Source organism: Piliocolobus tephrosceles, chromosome 13 (genome assembly GCF_002776525.5).
Source record: "Piliocolobus tephrosceles isolate RC106 chromosome 13, ASM277652v3, whole genome shotgun sequence".
NCBI classification, from domain to species: domain Eukaryota; kingdom Metazoa; phylum Chordata; class Mammalia; order Primates; family Cercopithecidae; genus Piliocolobus; species Piliocolobus tephrosceles.
The window spans coordinates 92,982,722-92,998,760 of NC_045446.1; the positions used below are offsets into that span (position 1 = coordinate 92,982,722).

General features: G+C 35.5%; 1 protein-coding gene across 2 annotated transcripts in view; it reads left to right on the forward strand.

The window, feature by feature from the left end:
- The first annotated feature begins 2,271 nt into the window (after window positions 1-2,271).
- The window catches only part of DYNC2H1 (dynein cytoplasmic 2 heavy chain 1), a 352,433-nt gene continuing 338,665 nt past the window's right edge, over window positions 2,272-16,039 (forward strand). For both annotated transcript variants that reach the window (XM_023208014.3, XM_023208015.3), the window contains exons 1-11: window positions 2,272-2,615; window positions 6,288-6,458; window positions 6,853-6,988; window positions 7,917-8,035; window positions 9,311-9,455; window positions 10,211-10,443; window positions 13,026-13,160; window positions 13,268-13,381; window positions 13,504-13,615; window positions 13,945-14,069; window positions 15,392-15,567. In XM_023208014.3, coding sequence (XP_023063782.2) covers window positions 2,421-2,615; window positions 6,288-6,458; window positions 6,853-6,988; window positions 7,917-8,035; window positions 9,311-9,455; window positions 10,211-10,443; window positions 13,026-13,160; window positions 13,268-13,381; window positions 13,504-13,615; window positions 13,945-14,069; window positions 15,392-15,567 — 1,661 coding nt within the window. In that variant the 5' untranslated portion in view covers window positions 2,272-2,420. The remainder of the gene's footprint in view (window positions 2,616-6,287; window positions 6,459-6,852; window positions 6,989-7,916; window positions 8,036-9,310; window positions 9,456-10,210; window positions 10,444-13,025; window positions 13,161-13,267; window positions 13,382-13,503; window positions 13,616-13,944; window positions 14,070-15,391; window positions 15,568-16,039) is intronic.

The window sequence follows — 16,039 nt, forward strand, 5'->3', positions numbered from 1 at the left end:
CAATGCCCCACATTAAAAAAAAAAAAAATCATTACTACAATATGGATATCAATTACTCTTTTGGTTAGAGTAGCCTCAATTGCCATAAAAATAGCCTCACACAGTTTAATGTATAATGCCTCAAACACAACAAAGGTTATTTCTTGCTTATTTAACAACTGCAGACATTATTCCACACTGTGATTCAGGGTCCTAGGGTCCCAGTCTTTGAAAGTTTTGCCATCCCTGTTGCTTTGTTGTTATGTGCATCCAGCTGGCAAAAGGTAAAGGTACTCTCACTTCTTTAAAACTTTGCCCTGAAGACACACACATTACTTCTTCTCACATTTTATTGGTGAGAATTAGTCACATGGACACACCTGGATGGTAGCTATGGAAGGGAAAAATAGATTTTGGTGGATATCTGGCTATCACTGTGATATGGTATATAGAGATTGCCTCAGAATCTTGGTTCTACCACTTGCCATCTCTGTGTTTTTGTGTAAGTTATTTAATCTGTGAGGTTCTTTCTTCTTTATTGTATGCTTGATACAATAAATAAAGTCCATATCTGTCTTTTCTTCCCACTCTATTCTTCATTTTTCGTATATAGTAGTGAAAAGGAAACACAAAACCTCTTTTTCATGGGGTTTACATGTCAACGGGAGCTTCTGTGTTTGAGATCGGTGTTAAACTTGAATTTCATAGTTTGTGGAAGCCCAAAGTTTCCTCAAGAGTTCTAAAAATTCTCGGGAGGATGACATACTCATGATCTCATCTGCTTTCTAGACTCATCTTCCTACATGTATTGCCTTTTTATTCACCATATTGTTATGGAAGCTTGATTCAGCCATTTCATACATTTCCACCGAAACAACTCACCAGACCGAGCGCTTGTGGGTAATGGAGACTTTCCTGAAGACTTTGGTAAGAGTGATAATGCCCATTGCAGAGCAAGAAACTCTGTAACCATAGTGGTCACTTTGGCTTTCAAAATCTTTTTATTAGCTACACAGTCATCTTGGGTTCCTGTTAAGATTTTTTTCCCCACCCAGTGATCAGCATTCCATATCACTGTTTGGATGTTTTCCCATCCAGTGGCCAGACTCCCATCTCCCACCGTTTGGATATTTCATGAGTATTTACATTCATTTTCTTTTATAATTTAGAGCAGTTCACCTTTTTTAAGTTCCCACTCCAAAATCTTAAGTTGCTCAGCAGATGAAAGGACTCTCCTTCTAATTCTCAAACAATATAGTTTTAAGGGGAGGTTATTAAGTGCAAACAAAGAATCTGTATATGTTTATGTACCCTAGGATCTTAGGCCAAACCAGTGCTGAGGTGATGAATGACTACAGCAAACACTTCCTGAGGGCAGGAACTGTGTCCCCAGGGCCTAGTTCGGTACTTGGCAAATTGTGTTAGACTGGTGCAAAAGTAATTACAGTTCTTGCCAAAAAACCGCAATTACGTTTGAACCAACCTAATAGTATGTAGTAAATATTTTTAGAAAAGAATTACTGAATTGAGAGTGTTTGACGAATGTTCAGATGAATGACCTGCAACTTAATCGTTTATATTTATGCCATGGGGTAGAAAATGACAAAGACTGTTTTCATATCCGTATTTTCACAGAATTTGGTTGCGGTTGTTATAAAATAAGCTAAAAAGTATCATTGTACATTTTAGCTATTTTACAAATATGGTTGTGTTCGGGTAATGATTGCAATGAAAAAAATCGCTGGTTAAATTTTTCTAAAATTAACAATAGGAGAAAAAACAATGTTGGGAAATGGCAGCAGCACAGAAAGGAACAGAGGGCGATTGAGAAAGTAAATTAACATTGTATTGAATTCATATTCTTTATAAGCCTCTCTAAAAAGCGATTTTTAAATAGTGATCTCTTACAATCCGCACTACACTCTTGGTTGTGAGAAAGTATTTACCCCTCTTACAGATGTGTACCTTGACGCTGACAGAGTGGTTTGCTACCAGGTGCACGTGGAGAGGGAGTACTGGAACCCAGCTCTCCTAAATGTAGATCACCCTGCTGTACTTGAAGGCTAGATGTCTTTCTTCTGACTATGCGTGATAAGAAATCAGTAAGAAGAATAAAAGGCATGTTTGAGAGCCAACACAAACTTGTACAAACCCCTTAAAATCGATGACCGCAGGGAGCCGCTGAGGAGCTCCGAGGCGGTCGATCGCCTCCGAGAGCTTTGCGTGCGCCTGCCCCGGGAAGGCAACGCCCACCGCACGCCGCCAGCGACGCAGCCGTAGCGCTCCGTCGCCATAGCGACTACCCCTGGCAACAGCGAAGCTCTGCGGTCTCGCGGTCGGACTAGGGGTTTGAGCCAAGCTCCTCTCTTCCCTCCACTTCCCTCTGGACTGGTTTCTTCTTCCTTCCCCCTACCCCCAACTTCCCTCCACCCCTTCCAATCATGGCGAACGGGACTGCGGACGTTCGGAAGCTCTTCATTTTCACTACTACCCAGAATTACTTCGGGCTGATGTCTGAACTCTGGGATCAGCCACTGTTGTGCAACTGTCTTGAAATCAACAACTTCTTGGATGACGGTAACCAGATGCTCCTCAGGGTGCAGCGATCCGACGCCGGAATCTCCTTTTCCAACACGGTACGGTTCCTTGCACTCCTGCCTGACCCCTGACCACTCTTCAAGTTCCCAGGCCCAGCCAGAGGGATGTCGGGTCACACTCTAGCTTTACCAACCGGATCCTTTTCAGGAACGCAAGGCTGTCTCCACTTCTCCTGCATTATTGGCTTAGCTGCTTTGGCGTCGTGCTTAAGCATATAGTTTCCAAGCTTTGCATCCTACCTGACCAAAGCAGATTTCCCTTCCACATATCTGAATAGAAGCAATTAGATTGTATTTTATTTTAAATTTTTATACGGAGTCTTACTCTGTCGCTTAGGCTGGAGTGTAGTGGCGCGATCTCTGCTCACTGCATCCTCTGCCTCCTGGGTTCAAGCGATTCTCGTGCCTCAGCCTCCCAAGTAGCAGGCGCGCACCACCACGCCTGGCTAATTTTTGTATTTTCAGTGGAGACGGGGGTTTCACCACGTTGGCCAGGCTGGTCTCCATCTCCTGACCTCAAGTGATCCGCCCTCCTCGGCCTCCCAAAGTGCTGGGATTACAAGCATGAGCCACCGCGCCCGGCCTATATTCTACTTCTTAAGAAAGACTACAGGTAAGTTATAACTAAAAAGAAAACATTTACTTAGTTATTTTTATTTTTTCTCTCTCACCCTTTTGAGGTTTTTTTGAGGCAAATTCTAGTCTATCTTTTTTGGATCAGCCTCTGATTTTAACATTGCCCAGGGGAAAGATTAGTTAGGAATTTAAATTTTTGCGAAATGATATATTTCAAAATAAAGTTTGAATTCTTTATTGGTGTACAACATGCGATATACTGATTTATTAATTACACTGCACCCTCCACTGGCAGGATTGCTTACAAAATGGGTTGCATTTGCAATCAGGGCTTATATATATAAACCTAAAAGAAAAACACAGAAGAAAATTGCCTGACACAGTAAAGGGGACTCAGTAAATAGATTTAAGTTAATAAAACAAAGACATATTTTCAACCTCTTCCTCTTGCGTTCACCCTTATCCCTAGGTCTAGCAGAGTTTTCGACACTCAGCAAAAGCATTCAGTGCCTTTTTTTTTTCTTTTTAAGATGGAGTTTCGCTCTTAATGCCCAGACTGGAGTGCAATGGTGCAATCTCCGCTCACTGCAACCTCTGCCTCCCGGATTCAAGTGATTCTCCTGCCTCAGCCATCCAAGTAGCTGGGATTATAGGGCATGTACCACCACACCCGGCTAATTTTTTGTATTTGGTAGAAACTGGGTTTCACCATGTAGGTCAGGCTGGTTTTGAACTCCTGACCTCAGGTGATCCACCCACCTTGGCCTCCCAAAGTGCTGGGATTACAGGCGTGTGCCACCGCGCCTGGCTTCAGGGCATTTTTATAGGATGATTGAATCATTCACCCCATTCACTATCTTTATTCTTAGGTTTAATTCGATTGTATTTAATACACATTTACTTTGAACTCAATATATGGAAGGCACTTTGCCAGGCTTGATGGGTTTACAAAGATATAAAAAGGATGGATAATCCATAACAACACTGTAAGATAGGAACTATTCTTATTCTTATTTTATGGCTGAGGAAAGTAAGGGACAAAAGTTACAACCTAAATGTTAACTTTTCTTTTGCTCCAATAGGTAGTGTAATTCAGGGTAGAGCCCCCTGCTTTCTGCCTTTCCTAGACTCACTCTAGTGGCTTAGGATGACATATACTCAGCAAATGATAAAATCAGGACACACTGTTGTAAATGCCACTGAAAGTTCAGATAGAATGCAGTAGAAAAGATGGAAAGGGGTTTGGATTTGTGAAAGTGTATCTTAGCTTGGGTATTTGAAAGTTGAAGTTAGAACTTTTTTTTTTAAGTTAAAGCTATTACTAGTAAAGCCCAACGATGTATCTGTTATTTCTAGTTGTACACATCACTACAGGTTTTTAGTCATTTTTGAAAATATTTTGTTATGTCTTCAGTTGTACTTTAGATGTCTGATAGTTGGCATGGTTCAATAAGTTAATAAGTCAGCAAATATTTATTGACTACCTATTAGTACTGGGGACAAAACCATGAGCACAGAGTCCATATCTTAAAGGAATAACATTGGAATGGACAAAGGTAGGCTAAACGCATGCTACAGATATATGTAACATCATTTTGGGTATTGATAAGTGCCGTTAAGATAAAAATAATGTTATAGCAGTGATGGAGTGGGGTGGGGAACTACAGATATATATAGGGTGGGAGATAATACGTCTCTGGATTAGTTATCTTTGAAGTGAGATTTGAATGATGAGTTGTAGGCAGACATAATCTGGGGGAAGGGTGTTCTAAGCTAAAGAAACTGTAAGTACCAAGGCCCTGAGCTGGGTTTTAACTTAGTTTCGAGGGGCAAGAAGAAAAAACCCAGAGTGGTGGCTGAAGTTTATGGTATGAAGGAACGTTGTGGTAGATGAGAAGGGAGAATAAGGTATAGGCTGATCATTTAGGACCTTGTACACCATTTAAATTGAAATAGGCAGTTATTGGTAATCTTAAGAAAGAGACAGCTGTGATCTGGTTTATGCTTTAGGACAGAGGTTTTTCTCTAATGGGCCAGATAATATTGTAGGCAACAAGGGTTCCATTGCAGCTACAACTTGGCCTTTGAGTGTGAAAGCAGACATGTAATCAACTTTGTAATAATACATGTGATTGAATGGGAATGGCTATGTTCTAACAAAACTTTATGGACCCTGATGTGGATTTTCATACACTTTTCGTGTGTCATGAAATATTATAAACGTTTGAGCAGTAACAGAAAGTTTCAGCTCCTTTCCAGCAGCCAAAAATGTAATTTTTTGGATAGAAAAAAGTGGCGTGAGACCCATAGCTGTTCTTCATACACAGCAGTGCCCTTATTTGAAAGCTTTTTAATTCTTAGACTTCTTTTCCTGAAAAAATAAATGAGAATAACTGAAAATGTGTGTAAAATGCAAAAACTTCCTTTGACTAGTATACTTCTCAGCTAATGAACTAATTACTGTGAACTGACCTATTTTAAACAAGGTTGCTGTAATGAATTCCAATTGAGTTCATCTGGTTCTGATTTAAAATAATCTAGCTATGTGACAATTTAACAAAAAAGTTTTATGCTCTGAACTCTTTAAGGAAAAATTTTCAGTTAATATAAAGTTAATTTTAGGAGATAGATAACTTAAATTCATTTTTGTAGTTTTGAGTGCCTGTATACTTTTAAAAGCACCTTTTAAAATGCTTTTTCTAGGTAAGGGGGTAATTAACATTTAGTTATAGACTTTCTGGGTTACTAGAGAAATACACTATTCATTGTGTACCTGGAGCATACAGCTTTCATCTGTACTATTACTGATTCTGGCTGGAATGGAATCTGGCTGGAATGGAATCTGGCTGGAATGGAATCTGACTGGAATGGAATAGTTAGCAGTCAATAATGTATATATTGTTTTATGTTTATAAATAACTTATCAAAGTGACTTTATGATCTAATGTAAGTGGGAAGAAATTTTTAAATTGAAGTATTCTTAAGGAGAGAAGAGATAAATTGGTTTTAATATGTTTATTTTTAAAGTAACTATTTTTTTCCAAGAAGTATAATTATAGTGATACAACTTTGTATACCTTTTTTTCAACTATTAAATTTTATGACGATAACATTAAAAATCATTTGTCACTTTAGATTGAGTTTGGTGACACCAAAGATAAAGTGCTGGTGTTTTTCAAGCTGCGACCTGAAGTAATTACCGATGAGAATCTACATGATAACATTCTTGTTTCATCTATGTTAGAGTCACCTATTAGTTCCCTTTACCAAGCAGTACGGCAAGTATTCGCACCAATGTTGTTAAAGGTGAGAAAACTAGCTGTCATTTTTTTTTTAACTGAGGTATTTGGAGAAATGTTTTCATATAAACATAAATATCTATTTTTACTGTTAATGTTATTAGTGTTTCAATTTTAATTAAAATTTCTTAAACTTTTTTAAACTTAAATTTTAATGTAAGTTGTGGTAAAAAATAGAGAAATTGGAGAAAAGTATAAAATGCAATCCACATCAACTCTTAACATTTCTACATTAGATGCTTTTTATAGTTTTAACTGTTGAGAGGACTTTTTATTCTTCTTATGAAGTGAAGGTAGTGGCAGGCTTTAAGAAAAATGGGTTTTTGTACAGTGTTTTGGGAAGCCAATTTGATTAGCAAAAGTTTGATCAATCTTGGTTGCTCTTGTCTGTTTTTATTTAGGATCAGGAATGGAGCAGAAATTTTGATCCCAAACTTCAGAATCTTTTAAGTGAACTAGAAGCTGGATTGGGTGTAGTTCTACGAAGATCAGACACTAACTTAACAAAATTGAAATTTAAGGAAGATGACACACGAGGTATATCACCACAGCTTAATAAAAGAAAGTACAAAATGATTGTCTCATTAGTACATTAGTAAATGAACATATTTCTTTATAGATTTCTTCAAATACTTTAGGACTTTCTCTAAGCTTTGGTTTAAAAAAATGAGTAGATTTATGTGGATGTGGAGTAGAGGAAAATATAATTGTTAATAATGTGCAATCTAGCTTGAGCCTCCAGAGTAGCTAGAATTACACGTGCATACCACTATCCACTGGCTAATTTATTTTAGTTCTTGTAGAGATGGGGTCTTGGTCTGTTGCCCAGGCTGGTGTCCAACTGCTGGCCTCAAGGGATCCTCACTACTAGGCCTCCCAAAGTGCCAAGGCAGTAGTTATGTTCTATAAAGTCACTGTAAACACTGAGTTAGTGAATATTGAACCTTTGTTCCTAGGAGCAGTACAGGGTTAGATTCCTTTGAGCCCCTGGTCACAACATCTCATCAACTGATCAATACATAACCTTATTTTTTTAAATTTTCTGTTTAAAGACACTTTAATTCATATATATTGTTGATTCATTAACATTGACTTCATGGCTAACAGCACTGTAACTCATGCCTGAATGAAGCTTAACTAACATGTATTTTTTCTGTGAGGCACATTACAACCTTCATGTGAGTTGGAACGCTAGACAGCAATTTAGCACTTTTTTGGGGGGCCATTTTAAACCGAATCACTAACAAAAAGCACACAGATCTGAAAAATGTGGCACTAAGTAGACTGCAGGAAGGACACTTGTTTATAGTATAAAATAGGAAACAATAAGGAAGTGTCACCTGTTTGACCTCAGCTAGGAGCATATGTGTTAGATGACTCAAATATTTTGCTGCTGTGCTGTTTTGTATTCATTTTTTTTTCTCTGATATTCTATACCATTTTTTCCCCCTCTTGACTTTTACAGGTATCCTTACACCAAGTGATGAATTCCAGTTTTGGATAGAACAAGCTCACCGTGGAAATAAACAGATTAGTAAAGAAAGAGCCAATTATTTTAAAGAATTATTTGAAACAATTGCAAGAGTATGTGATTCATACATAGTTATATATTGGGCTTCTTATAAAAGTACTTTAGGATTCAATTTTTACAGTCTCTCCTCTGTTTTGAAATCTACTTGATGATTGTGAACAAAATAGATTATATGTAGAAAAGTTTAAGTTGTGTATGTAAAGTGAATTGAGAAATCCAAAACTTAGTTAATTCTAATCTCCATAAAATCTTTTTCTCAATAACGAAATTACGCCTGGGCATGGTGGCTCCCACCTGTAATCCCAGCACTTTGGGAAGCTGAGGTGGGCAGATCACTTGAGGTCAGGAGTTCGAGACCAGCCTGGCCAACACAGTGAAATCCCGTCTCAACTAAAAATACAAAAATTAGCCGGGAGTAGTGGTGAGCGCCTGTAATCCCAGCTACTCGGGAGGCTGAGGCAGGATTATCGCCTGAACCTGGGAGGTAGAGGTTGCAGTGAGTGGAGGTTGTGCCATTGCACTCCAACCTGGGCGACAGCGTGAGACTCCATCTCAAAAAAAACCCAAAAAGCAATAAAACCCCAAAATTACTTTTCTTCAGGTACATAGTGAAAAACAAATATAACAGGTTTATCCATGTACAGGTAATATGTTCTTTTGAATGGGTGTTCACTTTGTTCAAATTAGCATTTTGAAGTAATCCGAAATATAAAAAATCTTAGTTTTATGCTTATTTGATTATTCCTTTGTGTGTCTACATTGAAATTGAGTAACCATTTTAAGTATGAACATAAAAAGTCTATTCTTTTCAAAACAAATATATATTAATTTTCTGCTCCTTTCCACTATTATTTCAATAATATTTTAATAGAGTGTTTTAAATGGTTTTAAGCTTTTTTGGGTAACAGTGATGAAAATAGCATGATAAATCTTGACTGTGGTTGTGTGATTAAACATAATATTGTGAATTAATAATGAATGAATAAAGACATGTGAACTACAGTGGGTAGTGTATATGTAGAGTTGAGATCACCTTTATTGGGTAACTTTTAAAAAATCAAAATGTAAAGAAAATTAGGCCAATTGTATACATGAATGAGTAGACTTTTTACAATTTTTATATTTTGTCTTTTCATGACATTTATGTTTGAGGGGAAATTATAGGGTATTTGCATATGGAAGTAGTTATCAGCTGTTAGAAAAAGGAGGAGAAAATAATATGGCAAATGTTAGACTTGTGGCAGTTGAAAAGGCCTGGGAACATTTTGATTATATTACCCGAGGTACAAATATAATTATGTTTAAAAATTAGTGCATTTTTGTTCTAGGAGTTTTATAACTTGGACAGTCTATCCTTATTAGAAGTTGTCGACTTGGTGGAGACTACTCAGGATGTTGTAGATGATGTGTGGAGACAAACAGAACATGATCATTATCCTGAGTCACGAATGTTGCATCTCTTAGACATCATAGGTACTAGTAAAAAAACGAACTTTTGGAATTTCGAAAACCTGTCTTATTTTGTTTTCTTTTTGTCATTTAAGTCCTTACTTAAAATGCTCCTTTATGTAATACTGTAACTGAGAGTAAGTCTTAAAGCAAATCATGTAGAATTATTTAAATAGATATTTGTATATAGTTGGGTAGTATAAATCATATGTGTCAAATTCTTTGAATCATTAATATAACCAAATTTACATAGATTTTTAGTATCTATGCATATATTTAGGCTATTTTGAAATAAACTGAAAAATAAAGTATATAGGCTTATTTGTTAATATTAAATATTTTGACCTCGAAAATACCCTTGCCATTATTTTCATAAGGAAATATCAGATAAGTACATAAAGTTATATGTACAAATATATGTATTGCAGCATTGTTTGTGGTAAGCAGAAGTAAATAGCAATTAAGGATTGTTTACATAATGCAGTATCCATACAGTAGGCTCTGCAGCTTTGAGGAAATCGTATATATATTTCTATACTTAAAAAAGGTGTAATGGTATATTGAAAATTGGAAGATGCAAAAATGCAAAGCAATATGTGTGTGTGATTTTAAAAATATTTGTGACTGAGAGTGGTAGTCTAAGGGTGTGCGCGTGATATTTCATAGATCCTTAGTTTGTTAATTTGTATATTTTTAAAATATTGTCATAAGCATGTATTTTATAATTATTCTATAAAAATACATTTATTTCCATTAAACTCTGCTTTATGTTTTATTAGGTGGTTCATTTGGAAGGTTTGTTCAGAAAAAGTTGGGAACTTTGAACCTATGGGAAGATCCTTATTATCTTGTGAAAGAAAGTCTGAAAGCTGGTATTTCAATTTGTGAACAGTGGGTGATAGTCTGTAATCATCTAACAGGTCAGGTGTGGCAGCGCTATGTTCCTCATCCATGGAAAAATGAAAAATATTTTCCAGAAACACTTGACAAACTTGGCAAACGCCTTGAAGAGGTATCAATTTGATTATCTAGATCTTTGTCTTTAAATGTAAAGTATGTCTACACTTGTTTGTAAATGTATTTTATAATCAATAAGCCCTATACATCTGCTGGAAATTAGTTTTGTGAGAGAACAGGAATTAAAGTTCTTGTTGGGGCCAATTTCCATATCCTTTCTTTTTCTTTGGTGTGAGACTGGTCAACTTGATAGTTGTGAGCTTATATTTTGTTCTTTATTGTAAAAAGATAATCAGCCCACTTGACCATGTATGGAAGCTTTCAGGGCATCTTTTGGCTACTGCAATTGTTTTTAAGTTGGGACAACTTTTTAAGTGGTATTCAGTGGAAATATTTGAAACAATTGCTTAATTTACACAAGTTATGAGTTTCAGTAAAGAACATATATTTCGCTTACAGGGACAGGCAAAATGAGATTACTTAGAGATGGCAAAACTGACCATTCCTACCTTGCTTAGAAGAACTATAGTTGTTTATTGGAGACTTTAAAAAAAAACAACAACAACTTTTTAAAGATGAAATATTTCAAACGTATTAAAAAGTAAAACAGTATAATGACTGTCCATGTATCCACCATTCAATTTTAATAGTCATTGACATTATTCAGTTCTTGTCTCATCTTTGTTTTTCCCTGCCTTTCTCCTAATCTTTTTTTTTTTTTACTGGAATATTTTTAAAGCAGAGATGTTATATACTTCCACCCTTAAAACATAACCACAATGCCATTATCACAGCCAACAAAATGACAATAATTTCTTAATATGTTTTTGTATCTAGCCAGCATGTATTTATCCTGATTTTCTCAGAAATTTGTAAATAGTTGGTTTACTTGAATGAGGTTGCAAACAAGGTGCACCCATTATATTTGGTTGATAGGTCTCCTGAGACATTTTTAATTTAAAAGTTTCCCCCTTTTTATGCCATATAGCATTTCTCACCTTGCTGTATCAGCACGTATGTGGTATCAGGTTTTCCCATTTTTAGTGATATGAAGTTTGATCTGTGAGGGTTCAGGTATGATCAGTCTGATGAATTCATTATAATGCTTTCCAACTTTAAAAAAATGCTTTTAGCAGTCATTAATCATGAAGAGTTACAAAATGGTAATTTTCTAATTCTGGTGTTCTTTCTGCTTTTATTAGTCATGACTTTTCTATAAGAATTTTTCCTCAACTTTTTAGTTACTTTGAAATATAGTTTGCGTAGAAACAGCAGTATACATAATTGCTTATTTCTTTTGATCACTTTTTAGAACAATGAACATTAAGTAGATTAGCGTCATAGTAAGTTCCATTGGTAACCAATGAAATGTTTTTTGATAGTGTCATTATGAACCCATTAATTTTTTTATTTTATGTGTTTCAGTCCATTCTAGTTATTATTATTATTATTATACTCAAATTGTTCAGTTTTTGGGCAGAGAGTGCCCCTTCAAGTTGCCTCTTATGCCATTTTGACATGACTTCGGTGTTTCTTTCTTTCTATTTTTTTTTGAGATGGAGTCTTGCTATGTTGCCCAGGTTAGAGTACAGTGAGGTGATCTTGGCTCACTGCAACCTCTGCCTCCCAGGATCAAGCAGTTCTCCTGCCTCAGCCTCCGGAGTAGCTAGGACTACAGGTGCATGCCACCACACCTGGCTAATTTTTGTATTTTTAGTAGAGATGGAGTTTCGCCATGTTGGCCAGGCTGGTCTTGAACTCCTGACCTCAGGTCATCCGCCCACCTTGGCCTCTCAAAGTGCTGTGATTACAGGCGTGAGCCACCGCACCTAACCAACTTCAGTATTTCTTTGATAGCTTTCAAGCCCCCAAAAGTGTTCCAGTCCAGCCCATGTTGTGCATTTTATATCTCATACCTGGAATTAGTAATTTTTTTCAAGGAGCCTGATTCTTTTTTCGGGATATTTAACAACAATCTGTAGGGGAAGTGCTGTTACTTAGTTATCAATGCTGTTAGGCATTCTCAGTAGACAAAACTGCTAATAGGTAAATTTTTAGCAAGAGAAAAATAAATCATGAGTTTATACTAAGATTTACAACTCAAATAGAAGGAATTGTTTTCACTTAACCTTTTTGATTACCTTTTGATTGTTGGGAAATTTTTAGCTCAAAATACAGTATGTGTTTCCCAACTGTTTGTAAATAATAAAAAATAGGGCTGTTAACATGTCATTTCATTATTAGAAGTGCAATTTAATGCAGAATAATGAAACTCAGACGTTATTACTATATTAAGGGTAGGCTCTAAAAATTTACTTAAATGAGCTGTAAATATAGTTTAAACAGTTTTTTAAACTGTGTTAAACTTTAAACATAGTTTAAAATATTTAGGTCTTATATATATTCATGAGATTTGAGCACACTTGTTAATGTTAGTGTGATGAAACAGTTATGTTTTTGAGCATCACTTTGTTTTGTCACGTGTCAGTTCTCTGGATTAGAGTTTCAGTTTTATTTTATTTTTTTCTTAGTGAACCTAATTTAAAGAAATTCTTGCCCAATATATCCTGATTTTAGACCTATGTATGCAAATGGTTTGATTTAAATAAATTCTGTTTTTATAATACTTCGTTTTAGGTCTTGGCTGTTAGAACAATTCATGAGAAGCTTCTTTATTTTTTACCTGCCAGTGAAGAGAAAATCCTATGCCTCACTCGAGTATTTGAACCTTTTACTGGCCTGAATCCTGTGCAATATAATCCATATACTGAGGTTGTATATATATTTGTTTATGTCTATATAGTTTCCTGAATATGTTGTTCTTTTTAAAGACAGATTTAAAAAATACTAAAGTCTAACAATGTTGTTAATGTATGTAGCCCTTGTGGAAAGCTGCAGTGTCTCAATATGAAAAGATTATTGCACCTGCGGAACAAAAAATAGCAGGAAAATTGAAAAGTTGTATTTCAGAAATTCAAGACAGTCCACAGCAGGTAAAACATTGAGATATTTCACTTTTAATATTTCTCTTAAGCTATTTAGGAGATATATATATATATATATTTACTGAGTTGATCTGTTAGGATGAACGTATACTTATTTTATTTTATATTAGCTTCTTCAAGCATTCTTGAAATATAAAGAGTTGGTAAAGCGTCCAACTATAAGCAAAGAATTGATGTTAGAAAGAGAAACTTTACTGGCAAGACTTGTGGACTCAATTAAAGGTAAAAGTTTATAAGATTATAGTGTTTGCTTAAGAGAACAATTTTGTATATTTTTTCTTTGTTGCATACCATTTAGGATTAAAGATACATTTTTCTGACATTTTCATGTGGAAGATTAATTTACTTATTCTGCTATAAATGACAGTTTTTTTGCATTAACAAGTTGTTATCTTCTCTGTTTCATTTGATACATGGTACAGTCCTTGGGGGTAAGGACCAACTGATTATTTTTCTATCTGTAGCATTTGACATAGTGCTTGGTACATGGAAGTTATTTAGGAAATCTTTGCTAATTCTTTGTAATCATTTATTTGATTTAAATTTCACAGATTTTCGATCAGACTTTGAGAATCGGTGCCGAGGAATTCCTGGTGATGCATCTGGACCACTTTCTGGCAAAAATCTTTCAGAAGTTGTCAACAATATAGTTTGGGTTCGCCAGTTGGAATTGAAGGTATTTATTTTAATAAAAAGATGAAGAGTACTAATTATAAAATCTGCTAAATTAAGGCATGTAGAAGGTACTCTAGAGTTGTAGTAAATATATTCTCTGTTTTCCTTGGCACAGCTATCTAATTTTCATACAAAATGCCGAACACTGAACAAGTATGCAGAGAAGTTTTAATGGTTCTATTCCTTCTTTCTGTAGAGATAGTACATCATTTATTCCAATTGTAGTTGTTCCAAAGAAATACCTGTATTCAGGAGGAAAACATCCTTTACACTGAGTAAAAAAAGAAAAATCATTATTTACAAAAATGAGCTGAATGTGGTGGTGCACGTCTGTAGTCCCAGCTACTCAGGAGACTGAGGTGGGAGGATCACCTTAGCCTGGGATATTGAGGCTACAGTGAGCCATAATTGTGCCACAGCACTCCATGGTGGATGACAGAAAGAGATGCTATCTCAAAAACAAAGTTATTGTAAAATTTTAGTAGTTGCAAAGTCTTACCTGCAAGTATGTTTATGTAAATAAATCACTTTAGGTTGAAAGGAAGTTAAAGGAAAGGTAAAAGGTATGGTCTAAGGTAGTGACAACAATTTATAGATTTAAACAATTATTATTTTAATACTATTGAAATTGACCTAAGACTCTTATGGACTTACTAACTAGTATGTGGTCCAGTGTCTTGCATTAGACTTGTACAATAAATGTTAATTGATTATAGTCTATGAGTAAGAGCAAGACCTCATGGAATATTACAAAAGACAGCATATTCGACATTTCTGCTTATTCAGGTTTGTATTTTTGATGTTTTATTTTCTGATATATTCTGCCTAATGATTCTGTCAGTCAGTTTTCCAGGGTGCTGTAATGTTCTCCGTAGAGTTGTGGAGGAAAGGCATTTATGTCTCTTAATTGACATTCCCATTGGCCTAATTACCATTTGAGCTGTTAATCGGAACATGTTGCTAAGGGCTGAAATTATTACTGAACATGTTTAGGAGTGATGCTGAAGTTCCCAGAGTTTCCTCTGAAAAATCACAGGGGCACAGATATTTTGAGGGCTGACTTTCCCTTTACCCTCCATTTTATTCTTGGAGTTATGCCTTGCATGGGTTATCCTCTTGTGTTTGCTATTCTGCGGCTGTGTGATTCAGAAGCAAAGTAGGGGTTGATATTTTTATATTCTTTGGTAAATCTTCTGTTTCACTATTTGTAGATGAAAAGGGAAATAATTTCTGAATCACAAATCAGAGAAGGGGACTCCTTACTTTATGCTAATTTTTTGGAATTTAAATAATGCACACATCTTTGTAATCTGACTTTTTAAGGTCGATGATACTATCAAGATTGCAGAGGCTCTTTTATCTGACTTGTCAGGATTTCGATGTTTCCATCGAAATGCCGAAGATCTCTTAGACCAGCTTAAACTATATGAACAAGAACAGTTTGATGATTGGTCCAGGGATATTCAGTCAGGTTTATCTGATTCCAGATCTGGTTTGTGGTAAGTATAGATACATTAAACTATAAAATCCAAAACCATATGTTATTAATTCAAATACCCAGATGGAATTAATTATCTTTTTCCTTTTTCCAAACTTGCTACTCCTCTTCTATTTTTTTTTTTTTTTTTTTGGTTTTTGATCATCAACTTTTAATTCATTATGGCTGGAAACTTTGATGATTTAGTTAACTGCCTCCCTCTTGTTTCTCTTGTCTGTTCCCCAGAATTAGGGATTCTCATTTTAGAATTAGCCCTTCCCTCACGCTTTTTTGTTATTGGTATTTGTATATGTTTTTCTCCCTTTTTACATTAATATTATACACACACACATACACTTTAAACAATGTTGCAGTTTTGTAAAATTGTATTATTTTTAAACTCCTTGAGACAGGGAGTATTTCTTCATGGTGCCCCACATAATAAGGCTTTGGTAAATATTTATTGAGTTATATTGAATGTATTAATGAGTTAA